Here is an 18641-nt window from a genome sequence, read left to right as displayed (position 1 = left end):
CGTTAATTTGTGAATATTACACCCAGTGCACGTAAAATTCTAAAAACTAGAGCGAACTTTTCGTACCAGAAAAACGTAAGAATAAACTGTGAGACATTTTTTGAGAAATAAGCCCGAGATTTCGGAGTTTAATGTTATACCTCCAGCCGAAAAGACGAAGAGTAGAAACGATTATTTATTTACGTTCAATTATTGGTAAATATACAAGTTTAATGTAATTTGCGCGACGATAGCGCAGAATGTATATAACGCAGAGATGTTGAACTTTCGAAGAGCGTATAATTCGAGTAAATATTCGCAAGCCGTCTCTAATATCGGAGTTCGTTCTAAAACGAGGCGGCGAATCGTTGAAATTCATTTCGAGAAATACGGAGATTAAAAACGAAAAGAAAATGACAAAAGAACACGTTTCGTTGTAAGAATATTATACCGATTGTGAAACCCATGAACGTAGTACGAAGGGCACGCTGGATATTCACCTCAGACCGCGCGGATCCTGCATGGACGTCCACGAAACTTTTGAAATCCCTTCGAAATCCAACTACAATTAAAGTTTCAAAATTTATATTCGCCAAATTTTTTTGATCCCGACAATAAAACAAGCAAGGTGGTAAACTTTACTTGTGCATGTATAGCAAAGTGATTCCGACAGGTTTAAGTCGATTCCTTTTCGCGTCCACGTGTTCCGAGATTTCAACGTTAACAACCCATCTTCTTCTACACGACGTAACTCGAAACAAGAAGCACCGTTAAGACGAACCCAAACGAGAGGCTGAACCTCCCACGTCTCATTACCGCGTGTATTTGTATTTATAAGTGTGTGTGGGTGTGTTTGTGCGAACACACATGTACGCACGTGTGTGTATATACACGGCGTCGCGACGGAACCCCGGCACGCAACCATCTTCGTAAATCACGTGACCATAATTCATAGTAAATTTGACCCCAGAGTGCGGGAAAGAAAAATTTCATCCACCCTGTTGGCCTTCTTGTCAAAATTACTTTTCCCTCCGACCCCTTCACCTCCGGCTGTCTTCCCGGTTAACACGATTCGATGTTACCTTTGACCTACCTTTACCGTCTGTGGCGGTTTTTTAGATAACAGGGGCGCTGTTTTCTCAATCGCTGAAAAGCCGAGAGATATTACAGAGACCCGTGCAAGTGGACGGGGGTTAATTTCTTCTTCGTTAAATTATTCTCCGATTAAGAATCAGTTGTAGGTTTTGAGTGATTCGAAACGCTTGGAGATAAAGTTGTTTTGATAAAAGCGACCGGATGATTGAAAATTCAGGGGTTGGCCGTCGTATCGTATTTCGTTTCGTAAGACTGACTAGAAAATTAGGATGGTAAAACGAGCTTCGCAACTTTTGGCGTATCAAGTGACTATTTACCGTCACGACAATATTCCTATAGTCATCAATATGTACTTTACGTTTCCCGATAAATGGAACGATAATCGCTTCGACCTTATACGTCTTTACCACATTTTTTCGATCCAAATCAGATCTCATCGGGTTACGCAATATTTTTATTACATCTCAACGTCGAGCAATCACAATTGCAACGACACGTAATAATTGTACTGTGATTATATCATTAAAATAAATAAGTTACTAAAAAACAGGTTATACATGTATCAAGACCCTTGTACTTATCTTCTACTCGTAACCATATTTTTCAGTTATAGAAAGAAAAAAACGAATAATTGGCGCACATTGAGTTACAGCTCCGACGAGAATTAGAAATTTTTCTCAACGACGAAAGAATTATTTCAAATCGACTCTGCGTAAGCGATTAATTTTTTAACCGAAAAAAAAAGTTTCGCTTCGTTTTTCTACAATTATCGCAAGGCGAGCAAATCTTTTCGCCGCGTTAAAAACGGAAGCGCAAATTTTTCCTTCGACCCGTCAGCGATGGAGGGCGTAAGAATTGTTTAAAATGGTAACAGACCTGTCCTGGAAGCCGGAGGCAGGAGTCCTTGGACCTCGTCCAAGGGCATGGCTTGGCCATGAAGATGTTCGTGGTGCCTCGAGTGGTTCCTCATGGCCGCAGCGTCCTCGGAGGGTCGAAGAGGGCGGCGGCGGGTCCGAGGTCGAGGAGTCCGGGGGGTCTAGACGAGGAACGGGGACCGGGACCGGGGCCGGGGTGCGGAAAACGCGTGGAGGCGACGGTGGGTGGCGGTAAAGCGTCATCGCCCTGCCCCCACACCTAGGACCATGCCCCGCGCAACGCCGGGTCGCCGATTTCGTCACGAGACACGGAACACCCGCCCGGCGGCCTGGAACAAACAAGTTTACTTTACAGGGATGCAAGCGAAAAACTGCACGGGGTTTTATCCTGTTTCTGAAAGATTCTCACTCGCTGAAACCGGGGAAAATACTCAAAACTCCAGTCTGTGGTTTCGTTTCGAGTGAAACTCCCGTTCAAATCGAAATCTGGTATCGTGTTATTGATTACAAGAATCCTACGCAAAAGTGATTTCCTACTTCCATTTAATTTAACAGAGAAACAGAAAATGGAAAGCCGAAGCGTGTTCGGAGGTGTATCGAAGAGAAGAAGAAATAGTTTCATCGGCGAAAAGAGTGAACACATTTGATAAAGAAATTGCTTGTTTAATTTTACAAGAAATATTTCTCAGTTCGTTGTAATAAAATGATGATTTTTTCATTATTGGCATGCTTTGTTTATGCAAGCGATATTTCTGCTTGTGATCGAAATTTACAATGCAAGATTTCGCTCATCTGATTAGGTTGTATAATACTAGAATGAAATTTAAAATTGGAGAATTTTAAGCCGTTCGCTAAACTACATAACGGAGGGTGGCGGGTTGGGAACTAGTTGTAATTGATTTTCGAAAACAAGCGAGATCCAGAAATAAGAATAACACACTTTTAATTGCAACAACTGCGAGTTGTAGTCGTTAGTGATTCATTATATGCATATACCGCACAATTTTATTTTTATATTTGTATTTTTTTTTTCGCAATGTTCCGTATAATTAAAACATGGATAACTCGTTGCAGACGGTATAATCGGGACTTTAAGCACGCAAAAATCCCATCGAAATATCGGCAATGGAAAACATATCTCTGATAATGAGGCAGAACAAAATTGATCGAATATAATATCCACATGTATAGGTACAGTTTGTCCATACAGCATTCCGGAATAATAAATCATGACGAGTGTTCATAAGAAAAAGAAAAGGAGGAAAATCTGGCTTGTGATATTGGTGTCTGCGAGTTCAATTGACGAACCTGTCTTTACTCGTCGATTTGTTCGCATGAATAATTTGATACGATCACGATCGCTATCCGTACCCTGATGGACTTTTGGGGTAAGAAAACGTTCGGTTCGCGCGAAAAATAAAAAGTGTAGTAAAAAAATAATCGATCCAATCATGCCGAGTTGATGGAGAAAATAAGTAAAACACCACAATAAGGAAAGAAAAAACAACAAGAACGAGGATCCTCGTCGTCGTTCGTTTTAATACAGGCATTATTTGCGATGGCCGAACGCCGATCGATAAATTGAACCACTATGGCTAATTTACGACAGTGTTACAGAACAAATTTACCAGCCATGCAAGACATAATACGTGGATACCCATACATCCACGGCGATGTAAGGCAATTTATTTATTTATTTATTCATTTACCAGCAATAAGTTACAAACGTACTTACAAGAAAGTACAAATTTAAGAAACCTACAGTAAGTTACAAGAACCTGTGCGTAGGACTAGCTGAATAAAAGACTGTACTATTTGTGATTATTCTTTTCTGTTTTAATTATTCAACAACGTCCAGTTTCTGAGGGTTGATACTGCGGTACCCTGTGAACGGGACGCGATGCGACGCGATGCGGTAAGCCGTTGACATTTTGTCATATCCCACTAATTAGAAACGCTCGGTGAAATTGTGAATTCGTACCGCAGACTGTGTGCATATATACACAGGGTCCATATTGAAACAAATTTCTTACGAAGACGAAGCGATTATTATAATATTGCGTATTATGTGCATACACACATCTGTATGTATCATATGTACAGCGGTTGTTCAATTTGTTTAATTAGTTTAATTGCGTATAATCGTTTCCTCGCACTAATTACTCAGATAACTGCGGTCCTAATAGCTCGAGGTATAGGATCGATCTATCCACGTTTTATATGATGATTTATTTCCTTCTCTAGGTACTGTGACAACCGTGTAATTTTGTGTAATTGTGACGCAATAACTTTGACCCGGAAACAAACAATAAATTACAAATGATAAGGATAAATTAAAGGTCTCGCTGTTGTGTTTTATACTTACAGACTATTTTTCCCCCGAACTAGAAGAAACTTGTATTCGAAAAGTAAGAGATAAATGATTCGACAGCACCAAACAAACAAACAAACGTACACAGAGTAAATTCGTCGTAAAAAATTACACTCTGGCAAGAATTTAAGGATGCCCGCGAAGCAAAGTTTTTTTTTTTTCTGCGAGCAATATCTCTGCCGAAGCGAGTAGGCAGCAGATACACAGTGAGTACGAAGGACGAAGGTAAAAGGAATCCCGTATTTGCAGCATATCCGTCCACTTTTGTTTTCGCATTTGCGTTGCCGACAGCAGCGAGCGAGGAGAGGAGAGAGAGCTTCGCGGTTCGCGGGACGAGATAGAAACAGGGTAAAGATGAATGCTATGATAGGCTAAGATATTTTTCTCTTCGCGTCGATACTCGTACCTTTTGCACGGTTCACCGAATCTTAACTTATATGCCTGAAAAGACGTCCTGCAAAAGTTGGCTCGACGCAATGCATCTGTGTGTAAGATACGATACGAGGACCAAGGCAGAGCCGTAGTGCCAGTTTCGGATTGAAAAAGGGGAAAAAACGTATTGGAGTAAGAAAAATGAAGGGGAGAAATGGGAGAAAAGGAACCGAACAAAATGAAATTAAACCTCAAAAATCCACTTCACCGCGATTTTAGAGCAAATATTTATCCACGCAGTTATACGCTCCTGTGCTTTCCCCAGCTTTCGACTAAATTGCTAACCCCTTATTGTACCTTACACACGTTCTCGGGTTCAATTTATACCCGTAGCACGTAATTACCGCAAATTCCGGAGTGCATAAGTAAAATAGAGGGTCAAAGAGTTATTAAATGAAAGAACCGAAATTCCGGCAATTCCCAAGCCGAAAAAGAAAACCCACCTTTTCCGGTAGTTGCGTTTTTTTCATTCTCTCTCTCTCTCTCTCTGCTTCCCTGTCTCTATTTTCACGCGAACATCCGTAGTTTTAAGTACGACAAATTGGAGAGATTACCGAAAACGGGGAAAATAATCGGTGGAATTCGAAAGTCGAGCTCGGTTCCGTGCCTCGATTAATAAATCAATTATTTTTTTCCAATTAATCCGGTATAATCGATTATTTTTCAAACTCGGTAATTTTTCCTCACAATCATTTTTCGTTCTTTACTCCCATAAGCGACTCGATAAAATATCAATTTATGTGACTAAAGTATCAATTTTTATCATTGTCTTACTTATTAAGTTACCTATTTAATGTGACAAGTGGAAGATAAATAAATATTTTCACCCGAAACTGAAAAATATTTTGAATAAAAATTCACGAAATTTTGGTTTCAAATGCACCGTTACAAAAAAAATACGAAATAACGGATTATTCGATTAATTTTTACCGCTTCAATCGAGTCGTGCTAGATTATTTTTTTAGACTAGAATATTTGTAGCTTAGTGGACATCGCTACCAAGTTCCTCGGATCGGCGACGGTGTGTCACTCGACTGGGTGGTCAGATATCGGCGTGTAAACACCGTCTTCGGGTCGGCCGAGTCTTGCACGTTATGCTTATTATACTCGACGTCTAATGGGCGAACGCTGGGAGTCGCGCAGGTCGAAGGACGGAAAATAAAGGGGTTGAATTTACCTAGGCATGAATCGATACGAGCCACGGGCCGAGCCTCGAGGGTCTAGTTCATCGGAATTACACCGACGTGACTTAGAGACAGACGCGCAGACGTACCGTACGTGCTTAGGGGTGGTTTTTATTTTCAAATTTCTCAAATATTGACTCGGACAGATGATTAGTTCCGAGTAAATAACTGACGGTCCCCTTCAAGGCACGGTTCTTTCTTTGTCTCAACCCTTCAACCCTCGCGCAAGGGATGTGAAGTTTGCTGTCCGAAGCACACACGTTTTTACGACAATTTCGATATGTATTCCGTCGCGGGAAGAAATGATTTCGAAAAAAATCCCTTACCACGAGAAACCGGTGAGCATTGATTGTAGCAATCAATAAAAATATCAGCATCGACTATCGAGCATTTTATGTCAGCCGTACTCAATTACAGACGTAACAAATATACGGATTTATGAGAATTTTCGAGAATTCAAAATCGAGGTAAAAAATGAAAAGTTGAGCCACGTGCTCGTTACAGTGATCCGTCGAGTTTCGTCGGAAACGAGCCCAAGGCCTTGATTCCGATGTCGATAACGCCGAGTCGTCACCGAGCCGAGCCCAACGGCTGATCCAGAAAGGAGTCGGTACGAGGAATTGTTTCTCGCGCGTCTGACCCTCGCCCTCCCAACCCTTAGACTCCTGATCCAGTCGGGGTGGTGCAGTCCTAATATTGGACTAACCGAAAGATAAGCCCAGCCCGTAAAGCCAGCCACCGACGGGGCTTATGCTTTACGATGTTGAGAATTAACCCCACCGCGCGAGGTGAATTTTTATAACTGCAACCGTATTTCTCACCGGCTTGAGGAGGAATATGATCCAGGGTCGAAATCGAAGCTGCGAGAAGAAAAAGAAGAAACACGTTTCGACAAATTTTTTACAAGATTTTTCTAAAGCAAATGGAAACACTGAGCAATTTGAGTTTAGGGTTTTATTATTTAGAGTTTTAAGAACCTTTTAGAATTTTTTCATTGTAATTAATGACAAAGCGGCGACATGGCACGCACAAGTAGCCAACGACCACGTTTTCAATCCGACGGTGCAGATTCCTCCGTTAATTCTTCTCCGATCGTTTTGAAATTTTTACACAATCTTTAAAACTTGTTTATCGAATCGGGCTCGTGGTTACGTTCTTGAATTTCAATCCCATAATTTTTCAAACAATTTTTTGTTCATAATCGAGGTGGAGCCATTTTAAACATTCTAACAATGTGAAGCGTTTTTTTTTCAAATTATCGATATCTCGCAAGTTATGTTATTCGAATTTGATCAGAACCGTTTCTACCGCATAGCGAGGATGTATTTAGTTCGTCTTCACCATCATCGGCGCAAATAACAGTGCTCGAGATTTTTTTAAAAGATATTTCATCTTCTACCAACTTGTGATTTTGCAGACTGTGCATTTTTCTCTTCTTACCGTATTACGGTAAAAAATAAAGCTCCGAATAGGCCGAAAAGTAGACGGTGACACGTGGCGTTAGGCCGAGGCTTCGTTGTACGAACATGCGCGGCACATGTGTAGATATCACATTCATGAGACAAGGTATAACGGTTATAATAATGACACCGTTGAACTGTGCTCTGAACGAAAGTTGGCAGCCAGGGTATACATTTGCCGTTGAATATTCACGATTGTAATCAGCTAGCGACGTTAGTTCGGGGTCGATAAAATAATTTCACGGTTACACTTTATTATACATCTGTATACAAAAGTGACCTATAAACAAACTCCAGAACCGACGAAAAAGAATTGGAATAGATACGACCAGAACTAGTACATTGTGCAACAAGGAGGTAACCGCAAGTTTGCAATACGAGTCGCAGGTCAGCAGAAGTAGAAAAAGACGTTGCCTCCTTTTTGTACTCGATCCTTTATATAACAAGAGTATGTCACGCGTTTTTCCACGAAGCACGAAATTGAGACTAGAGTCGCGTAATGTCAGATCTGTCCGCGACTGCGCATGCGCGAAGTACAGAAAAGACCACTTTCAACACTCTTAGTACTTAAAAGCGGTATTTTCATTACTCCGCGTGTGCGTAATCGCGGACCAACTCGACCCTCACAGAAACGGGTACTTTGTTGTGTACGGAAAACACGCGTGGAATATTTTCGTGACGGTATAAAAAAAATTGGGCCGATTTTCTCGTCGTAATAATACGTTTCTTCGAGCTTACAGTGCAGCTGTTAATTGCCCTCCGATTACTCTCGATCGCTCCCGATCGCTTAGAGCATACACGGACGAGTGATCGGTGACCCTGTCTCTACACGGACACTTGGAAATTTCTTGCCGCACCCCGGCTTCGACGGCTTAAACGCACCCCAGAGAGGGAGCAGCGTCCGTCGCTTAATTGCCCGTGTAAATTATTTTCCTGCCTCCGAAGCTTAACTCGGTCAAAAATGTTCGCGTGACAAATCATAAGATGCTATGACAGAAATCAACACGTCATTTGACGATTCGTGCTTTTGTATCTTATTGCGAAATCTTTTATACAATATATTTCTCGAATTTACAATATATACCGTGTAATAAATTACACGTTGATTTCGGTAATAACGTTGTGTGATTAAAGGCATGGTCATTTTCAGTAGGGAAGACCCGTGATATTAAGACCTTTTTTCAGAGGGGAGAAGGGATGTTTGTGACAAAATTCTACGCTCAAGTATTACGCATGCGTTTACAAAGCAACGAATATGCTTGCAAACTACCGACAAACTTGTAAACTGTCCGTCAGAAGTCTGTCGGCAAGTAGATTCGACGAAGACGCGCAGAAAGTAGAAATTTCAAGATCGATTGAAAAAAAAAGGTGAAATGGAGGAAAATGAAGATGAACGTATTTTTTTCGACCCTTCAACGCCTCGTTCTTGGATTTAGTTCCAATGTGACCTCCAATTAATTTGGATTTAAATATTGACGGACAATAAAATTTTCCTCACTTTTTCCATTCCAAACAAAAGCCTCCGGACATTTCGCGGTATCTAACTAAAAGCTTTCGCCCTAATCGTGTTTAAGTGATCGGGCTGTGCAAACAGCATCGTCAATCGTTTCGTGAATAATAAACGAGGTCTGTACGTATGTGACGGGTTTCTCCAATTTTTCAAACCAATTAACCGACCGAAAATCCACAAGCTACGGCTGGTGACCTTGTCTTTCTTTATCTTTCGCGAACTCGCAATCGGCGTCGCCGATGAAAAAGGAAACGCTGAAAAAATGGGAAAAAAAAGAGGCCAACTCACCCTCAAAAACCAGTCTCCGTAAATTCCCATATCAAAATCCCACGGACAAATCAAAATTTAAATACAGTGATTTGTCTTTAAAAACATTTCTTGGACCCCTGCAGGAAACGAGTTTAAATATTCATTGCAAAGTTCTCTCCCGTGCTTATTCGGATCGCAAGATTCTTTCTTTTGGTGAGGAAAAAAAAATCTCTGTCAACGACACGCTCCATAAATTGCAGCTGGTCGTGTCAACGCGACTATAACCGTGGTATCGTAATAATCGATACCCTTCGCTGTTACACACTGTAGCGGCAGGCCTTGAGATCGGGGAGAGAAAATTGATATCAGCTAATCGATACTATGCATACACATGTTATGCCTGAACGTACCGAGACCGACGGTCACCACGTGTCGATTATTACAATACGTCACCAAGGTGCAGTGTTTTCATACCTGCCATGCCTGTCCGTATAATGTCGGGTTAAAAGTGCAGGGCGTTTAGAAGTTGAGAGACGACATAATTTCCAAGTGTACCAGTTGTCGATACGCTTGGATCCAATTATTAACCCCTTTATTGTACAAAATTGTAAACTTACGGTATAATCTGTGAATTTCTCATTGACTAAAACCAATTGCTGGAGAGTTAAACTGAGAATCAAACAGATGCAACCAGTAAAGGTCAATCATTGGGACAGGGTCAATAAGTGACACACTTATCTTAGTAAGTCTCTCCTTCGGATAAATGAATTTATCTCTACAATAATTAAATGCATACGAAAAATTTCGCCGAGTCAAATAAAAGAATAATAATTGCTTGGGTTAAAGAATCGGAAAATCACGTATTTCAGGGAATGAGTGTTTCTCTCGAAACGGGCTAAATAATTTCATCGAGGCGTTTCAATTCGCACTCAGGTAACGGATGATTAATCATTCGCGATAATTATAACGGTACGCGCGGAATTGGGGCGAAGTTTGAATCGGCAAAAGCAGCGCGGTTGAAGTTGATGTACAGACGAAGTCGGGCGAACGGAACCGAGGTGTAAAAAAGGTGCGGATTGCGAGGGTTGCGGGTACCTGAGTCTTTTTTGGGGAAATGAAGCTAGGTCAGGATGGGGCATGGTTATTGATTTACACGTCTGCTTTTGTATCGCCGCGGCGTGTTCTCAGCGTGCAGGATACAGGATACAGATATGTACATAGACGTATAAGCCTCAACCCTTAGGTGTTAAAGGTTTGCAACTACACCGACAAGACCTTTGATGATAATTATAGTCTTCCCTCAACGTCGTTTTACCGGAAGATTAACGGCGATCGTAGAATTATCCGAATGAAATTCATTTATATATTTATTATCTTTCACTTTCTTCCACCTAACCATCGTCGGCAGAAATAAAGGATAAAAAAAAAAACAATCCTTTCGTATTGTACTCTTTTTTTTTTGTTCTTGATCGCTTATAAATCTCATCTCTGATATTAGTAATTACATAGAAATTTCTACGGCACGAAATCACGATGAACAATAAAAGACAATTTAGATTTACGATATTCCTTCTAATACATGATAAACCACTCGATGTGTACATTTTGCTGTTTTTTTTTTAAATTATCTTATTTACGAATCTGGTGTACATGCGTGAATCCATTAGACAAATAAATCGTACCTACTATCGTTCGAACAATACTGTCAATTAACTTGTGTGTGTTAAATGTACATGTTACACGTACAGATGTGCCGATATGCGGGATAGCGTTGACAATTTTTTTTCCCTTCAATGTTTTATTTTCCTTTTTTTTAACGAGGTTATCAAACGTCGATTGTACCTGTAACAGAGATTTCCGCGTCGACATGCGGTGAAATTCCGCCTAACAGAGTGAACAACATTTTATGGGTCGGGGCTTATACGAGAATTAGCTCGTGTTATAAAAAGCTGCGAGAAACCGCGTCGCGCTAAAATCGTCCGGCAAATTTTACCCCGATGAGGAGACATGCGAAAAATTTCCGCACAACTTCCGACGAAATGTGGAGAAAACTAGTCCATGGAGTTAAGCCGGAGGCTCGTGGCTGGGCTCAAACCGTATAATGACAAGCGTAGGCAGCCGGATAGGTGGAAAAGCAAAGCAGGGTTTGCTTTTGTTCCGAATCCAACCCCGGCCGAGTGCCGAGGGAGGGGGGGGGGGGGGGGGGGCGAGGGGCGCATTTCGAAGGGCGAGAAAGCCGCGAAACGAGTCTCCGGAATCGAGTCAAAGTGCTCGGGGGTTCAACTAATTCGGAAGGGCGCTGCTGCAGTTGTTCTTGCAGGAAAACAACGGTGCATTTTCGCACCGCGACTAGAGGATTATTTCTTCGGCGAGCGAATGAGTGGAGAAAACCAAAGTGAAAATGGGTTAAACAGGCGGACAGGGAGACGAGGCCTTGCTTTTTCTGTGGAAAAGAGCGTCTTTCCTATCTTCCTTCCTTGGCTTCTCTACTTCTCGGCTTCTTCTTCGCTCTCCTATTTTCTCCTTTCGCCTCGCTGATTAGTCCGAAAGGCCCCGAGCTCTCTGGCCTTCCTCTCGCCGACGATCCTTCCACTCGCTAAGATCGTAAGTAAATTTGATACCGACTCGTTCCGAAACGAAGAGACCGCCGGCCGACAGAAAAATGTGGAAAAAACTTGCCCCCGGCTCCGGTAACGAGACAGCTTTAAAGCCCCGAGTGAGTTATGGTTTGTCTCATGCGATAAAGCAGCTTCGTGATATCTGTATTTTTGCTGTTTTTGTTATGTGTTTCTTGTTTGATTATCGCGGCGCGGAAGGCTTCGTTTCGTTTTGCGACAAACTAGTTTATCGCACGGTATATCCGATATTGCTCGGCCTCCGATGTTTTTGATACAACCGCCGCAAAGTGGCATGAATTTAAAACTGTTGCAGTTACGATCTGTTGGAAATCAGTATTTACTCCAAGTAGATGTAGGTTTACGTTTCGGATTGTTCTAGCGTGATGAAGAATTTCAATGGATCGGTTAGATTTTAAATCAAGACAGCATATTTTATTCGAAAAACATTTTTTCAAATATTCGCTGACACCCATTTCGTTTTTTTTTTTTTTAATTAATTTTATTTTCAACTCACCATTTCAATACATCGCTACTTGTGATGATCAAAGTAATATCGTTGATGCAATTTTGAAAAATCAGCTACTCAACGACGCCGACGTACGGACGAAAAAAGAAGTGTCCCAGAGTGATTTTATACAGAGACCAGACAGCTGTCCATGTGAATAAAATGGAACATTGCAGATAAGTGAGAGCGAACGATTATATTATACAATAGAATTAAACTACACGAATAGTAGAACGATATAATTTTTTGTGTGACAGAAAAGCTTGGATCCGTGAATAATCGGTAGAACGTATTGAGATCGTCGTTCGAATTGCAATAACTTTCTTAAAATAAAATAAGATAAGATCACGACCTTCCATAACGAAATCGTACACGCAGATATGAAAAAATGGCATGCGACGAGAGCGAGTTGAATGCGGCTGATTGCGAGAGGAGCTTTCAGCCAAAACGAATTCGAAAGTATAACGAATACGAAGAAGTGCACGATTCCCAGGCAAGCGTCGTCACCGTGCGCTTCGGTCAACCAACAATGCCTGCGTTACGTTGGTATACACAATACTCGTAACATAAGGCTTGGACGCGTACCGCAATCGCCGCGATTAATAAATAAATTAATGAAACAAAGCTAAGGCCGGGTCGGCGCCGTAACTTCGGTCTGTATTTCCACCCTTGGGGAAAATTCAAGAGGGGCTCACCGGCAGTCGAGGATGTAGGTACTCTACGTATGTACAACGTACAATATACACGGGTCCATGCATAAGCGCGCATTGTACGTGCTGGTAAATATGATACACTCGTGTGTCCACGCAACCGAATATGCACAATTTTATTATATCCGTGGCAAAAAAATGTCGGTGCAATTTTTATAAATTTCTCATGGGTATAACAACTTCCGTACGGATCTTAAAAGTCGGTTTCTTCATTTTACCTCTTATTTTCTGTACGAAATTTCGAGTTCAGATTCGTAATCAGCGACCCAAGGAACCCCCCTGTACGAAATTTTATCGAAATCCGTTCGGTAAATTTAATGTGCCCCGGAAGGGGTTAAATGGGAAAATCCACCCTCTTGCGAGCATGGGTTAGAGTTGTGTTAAAAATATGAAAAAATGAGGGAATTATTTTTGAATTATTTCGAGCCGATCGGCGGAGGTCAGCCAGTCGAAGTTGTCAAACGTGATCTTTTTGAGGAGCACCAAAGACGGTATAATATCTTTTAGTTTATTTCACGAAATCTGGAAAAAAGAAAAATACAACGATTGACAATTTTCGCGGGATCCTCCGGCGTTTGAAACCATACGTCGAATCCACACTCTTTGTCTGTCGGAAATATTTCGCTGTTTTATTTAGAATCAACGCGTTGCGCACGATAATACTGAGCTGCAGGGAATATTGCAGCGTCTAATTCGCAGGCTGGTAATTACTCCCGATTACGGTCGGCGATAATGGCCAAACAGATCCTGTCCCGGCCCAACTCATCTCCCAACTTCCCCCGACACCGACAGCATCAGCATCCGCCTCGGCCCTGCATCGTTCCCCGAGATCTCTCACCGCGTTGCCTGGGACCTTTTGTCTCGTAAGTACGGCGCATCAACGGTATCGTTCGGGAAAGTAAGACGTCTCTCGGTTGGACCTCGCTTCCAGAGATCGTTGCCGAGGTAGATTAGGGAAACACGCGACTCGGTTAGCGTCTCGGATTTATCATGCAGGTAAAACTCGTCTATGTAAATTTTGACGAAGTGTAGGGATTCTTCGCGGGAAGAGATAAGAAGAAGAAAAAGGAAAGAGATACCAAAAGGCGAGCGAATTGTGATTTTGAATTACTTGACGTAATTAAGATGAAAATATTCTCTCGCGATGACGTAGGTACGAAATAATGCAAAAACATGAAACCTTTCAACACTCCGTATCATCGAATAACGCTGAGGAAACTTTTTTGTGTAGGGTAAATATAAACGTGTGAAAGAACGAACCGAGGCTGCGAGATAATTTACGACCTGTTTCGTTCGTCAATTGACCCGGAAAGTTTAATCGAAATTTTTTACAGTCGAGAGAAAAGCTTGAAAATCGTGGCAGAGAGAGAAGTTTTACAGCAGATTGGAAATTCGGATTTTGACGAAATTTGAACGTATTTAAAACCCTTCTGGTTGCCAATTTAAAATAAAGGGGAACAAATTCGACACCACGATCAAAGTTTAACATTTCATGCATGCATATAGCGTACAAGTGTACATAATATATGACGCGTCTCTGTACGCTTATGCGATAGTCGATAAAGCTCGCTGTGCCAAATAATCCGTACCGCGGGAATGCCAGATGCTAAATTTGGCACTGCCGCGGGAGGAGCCTGACGAATAATCGGCGTCGAATAATGCCCGGCAAAGGGCAACTGGGTACGTCGATCTCGAGCTCACACAATTTTCCAAATGGCGAAACGCGACGTCCCCTCGTGTGTTTGCAGGCACGTCACGCCACCGCTCCCCTGCATTGCGGGCTCGTCGTCAAAGAGAACGGATTGCACGAAATTATTATAAAACGACAATATTGCACAACCGACGCTGCTGCGTAGTAATAATAACATATAATTTGATAGGTTAGTGATGTTGTAATAATTCCTAATTTCTTAATTTTACGATTTTTGAGAAACTAGGATTTCGAAATATGAGTGTATTTTGTTTTATTACGGTTTACTGAATTTCAGACGATTAGAAAATGGCGAAATGAAGGTTTTTCCTCGGCATGAATCGTTGCGATAACGTTACTAGCTTCAATGTGATTCCCTCGTGGAAAATTGAGAGAATTTCGTAACACGCGAATCCTCGCCAAACTCAAGGACCCGGATTCTCCTTCGCAACTTTTCCTCCTCCCTTCTAATCTTGGGGGTTACAAGTACGCCCCGGCTAGGCTGAAATATTGAAGGAACGAAAGAACATTCAGAGCGGACCGTGCGGCAGGTGAAAAATAACTGCAGCAGTTACACGCCAACGATAATATGGAAAGTTCAATCAGCGCCGAGGCAAATTCGAGTAGGCACGTTACGCGGTTTTCATTATTCACAAAATTATCCTTCTCTACGATCCTGCACTGAGAGTGGCAAGTGGAATAATAGAAAAGCTACCCGCATGCAAAAGCGAGATTCGAGACCATGGAATGCTCCACAGGAAAAGCAGCTCGCAGTAAAGGATTCTTGCCTACAGAGACACGCGTAAACGAGCAACGACTTTGCTCGTGAAACTTATGCTTTGTAGATACAACGAAACGTTCATTTCCTCCGGTTGAATGTTGTTTGTTCCATGTTTGTCCTTTTATTTTCGAAACCGTAGTTGCGAAGAAAGAACGAGGCTGAAGTTAGCAACGTTAACGTATCGTTGAAACGTTGAAATAAAAACTACTATCTTGCATCTATGGAATACCCGGAGTTTAATTTACAAAATCTGAATTTTTCGATGCTGCATTAACAGTTTACCAAATCTCAAGTAATTCCAACGTTGCAAAATAACGACTTTTCCCAAAGGTGCGTCGTTACGACAACGTTGCAAACTTCGGTCTGATAGGAGGGACGTCGTTTCTGATTGAAAATAGGTATTTCGAGAGAGAAAAAAATTAGCCAAGCAAATTACAATCAGAGCTCAGCCACCGCGACCTTATTTCCGTTGTTCATGCATGGCGGAATTTCCTCGGGGGGAATCAGGAGCGAGTTACAGCTAAACCCGTTTAAAATCTCACGCACACGTCGCATTTACGCGCACGTGGTCCTCGAGGAGAAGTCAAGTTATCCCGACTCGAATTGGCTTGACTTGTAAAAAACTTTCTTTTTTTCATTACCTCCTTTTTCGTCTTTCCTTGTTACCTTGTTCGCCTTTGTATATTACAGCAGATTGCACAGATCAGCTCGTAGCCGTGACCGCGTGGCTTATCCACTCTGGCTGATATGTTCAAAGTCGAGCTTGCAGCTGTGACAGATGATCCGGAAGAGAGAGAAAATAATTTGTTCAAGATTGAATCGAGAGTAGGAAATTTTCTACACTGCAAACCGCTTTCTTTTTACTATCATATCTCTATAGATGAAAAATCATTCTCTTTTACGTCATGTGCTTGCTGTGTTTTGTTTTTTTTTTTTTTATTTTTAATGAATTTTTGAATCAAGTTATACTTTGAGATTAGAAAAACATCATTATGCAAAGCACCAACGTCTTCATTCACGTACAAAGATTTCGATGCTTTGTACTAGACGACGTTTGTTTGGTTTTAATTATAATAATTGAAATCGGTACGGAGTAATATTTCAGATGAAATATTTTTATACCGGTTCCCGCGACGAACAATGTATAATAAAAAAGACGAGTTTTAATTGAGTGCCTTATAGGCTGAATGAAAACGAAGAAAAAAGAGAAAAAGCAGCAAGCGGGGCAACGCAAATCAACGTCTCGAATTTTAAACAAGGTTCTGCAGACTTTTCTCATCAGATTATGCACAGACTTCAAAAAGATGGAGGAAAAGAAACAAAAACAGAAAATAAAGTAAAATAAAAACGCGAACCAGTGTAGTTCGCTGAGAGTTTCCAAGTACCTACAATTCTTCGTCACTCGCTCGACCTGCAGCTCGATTCTTTAAAAATATATTCCATTTTAAGGGGCATAGCCTCTTAAAGAACTTCACAACGCGAGCAGACCTCTAGCCTAGGTGATAATATGCTGGTAAAATGTTCGATAAATTTTTATCAAATCTGAAAAAATTGATCCCGCTGGAGGCGGATTCTTCTTGATAATAATTATTATTGACATTATTTTCATCGCTATAGAATATTGTAATGCGAAGCATGCACGTCGAGTATGAATATTCCGGTATACCGTCGTTATTATTACATATTACTGTTATTGTGTCCCGCAGCCACGACTCGCCAACAGCGCAAGCAAAGTCAAGTATAACGTACCTACAACACACATTACACGATGTGCAAACCCAATACATGCAGATTTATTCAACGTATTGAAATCACGTAGATTATCGTAATATAAAAAATAAATTAATCACCGCAACGGAAGTAAATTTACGTTTCCATACACAAATAAGGTACGTTTAGCGAATTTACTGGATACGTAAAGGCTTCCCTTTTACCCGTGATGGATGCTGGCAGTGCAGCGTACGTTACGTAGAGAGGCATATATCTGCATAACCGAGGAGTCCCTTAAGCCGGATATAATTTTACGTTCAGTAAATGTGATCTAGACCGACGAGATCGCTCGAGTGGCTGTCCTCGATAATCCAATACCTCGGCTCGTCCTCGATTAATTACCAATCACCGCGATACGCCTCAAGTGCACCGTGTGTGTGTGTGCGTGTTCAGTTTACATGAATAAGCAGTATATGTTTGCCTATGTATTACTTATAAATTGAAAAATGATTATCGTGCAAACGTTACCCCGTTCATCGGAGCAGAAAAAATTAGTGACCTTATTGATTTTTCTGCGCACATTTCACGCTGCATATACGTAATTGTTTATATCGAATAGTCACTTTTGAAATTATCGGTTTTACGAGTATTCAAATTTGTGTATGAAAAACTTGTTACGTGGAAGTGTTTCGTTGGGAGGGAAAGGATGAAAAGGCCAATGGAATAAAAAGAATTTTTCCATACGGAATAAAATTATTTGTCAAAGTTTTTAAAACTTTCGTGACACGTCTAATCAGACAATCAAGTGTGATTCTTCATCGAGTGTTTGCCAAAATCGACTAATTTCAAATTGATTTGTTGTTCCGAATCCTGTGGTTGATCACGAGAAATTTTTCAACATTATTTTCAGCACGATGAAAGAATATTCGCTGAGGGTCGAAAAGCAATTTTTTTTTAATATACATAAACTGCCACCGGAGTAAGAGGAAACCTTTCCCAACAGATTTAATTCGTTTCCTCGATTACCTCCGCAATCGTTTGGAACATCAGATGAAAAAACAAGAAGAAAAATAAAAGCGCAATCGAGGGTCGGTGAGTTCCAAGAAACGATTTTCAGGGCTTGTGTAATTCATGTGCGACAGACTGCCCAACGAAATCAACCGATTTCGCATACACCGAAATTACCGGCACGCGGATAGCGTGTAGAAATAATGAAAATTCAAGAATAAGTTTAACGAGACTGTCCCAGTTGGCCCAATTTCGGTACAAGTTTCCGATGCTCGCTTGTCGCGTGCAGCAATTAAGCGCGATGACGAGAAAGAGACGACCGGGAAATATACAGGTATACCCAGTCAGTCGGGCGCAAGTAACGGAGGGCCAAAATCAAGAGCGAAAAGTTATGGCAGGTGAGCACGTGACTAACTTACCCGCCATTACCGCGCCGCGTGACGTCAGGGGGCTGCTAAACTAGG

The 18641-nt window shown here is 41.4% G+C and overlaps 1 protein-coding gene across 3 annotated transcripts in view; it reads right to left on the bottom strand.

Moving 5' to 3' along the window:
- The window catches only part of LOC124185772 (potassium voltage-gated channel subfamily KQT member 1), a 99398-nt gene that overhangs the window by 79396 nt on the left and 1361 nt on the right, over positions 1-18641 (bottom strand). For all 3 annotated transcript variants that reach the window (XM_046576878.1, XM_046576876.1, XM_046576877.1), the window contains one exon: positions 1951-2278. In XM_046576878.1, coding sequence (XP_046432834.1) covers positions 1951-2044 — 94 coding nt within the window. In that variant the 5' untranslated portion in view covers positions 2045-2278. The remainder of the gene's footprint in view (positions 1-1950; positions 2279-18641) is intronic.

This window comes from Neodiprion fabricii, chromosome 6, assembly GCF_021155785.1.
Source record: "Neodiprion fabricii isolate iyNeoFabr1 chromosome 6, iyNeoFabr1.1, whole genome shotgun sequence".
In the NCBI taxonomy this organism is placed as follows: Eukaryota; Metazoa; Arthropoda; class Insecta; order Hymenoptera; family Diprionidae; genus Neodiprion; species Neodiprion fabricii.
Note: the sequence above shows the minus strand (reverse complement) of the source record. Positions and strands in the feature narration are given on the sequence as shown.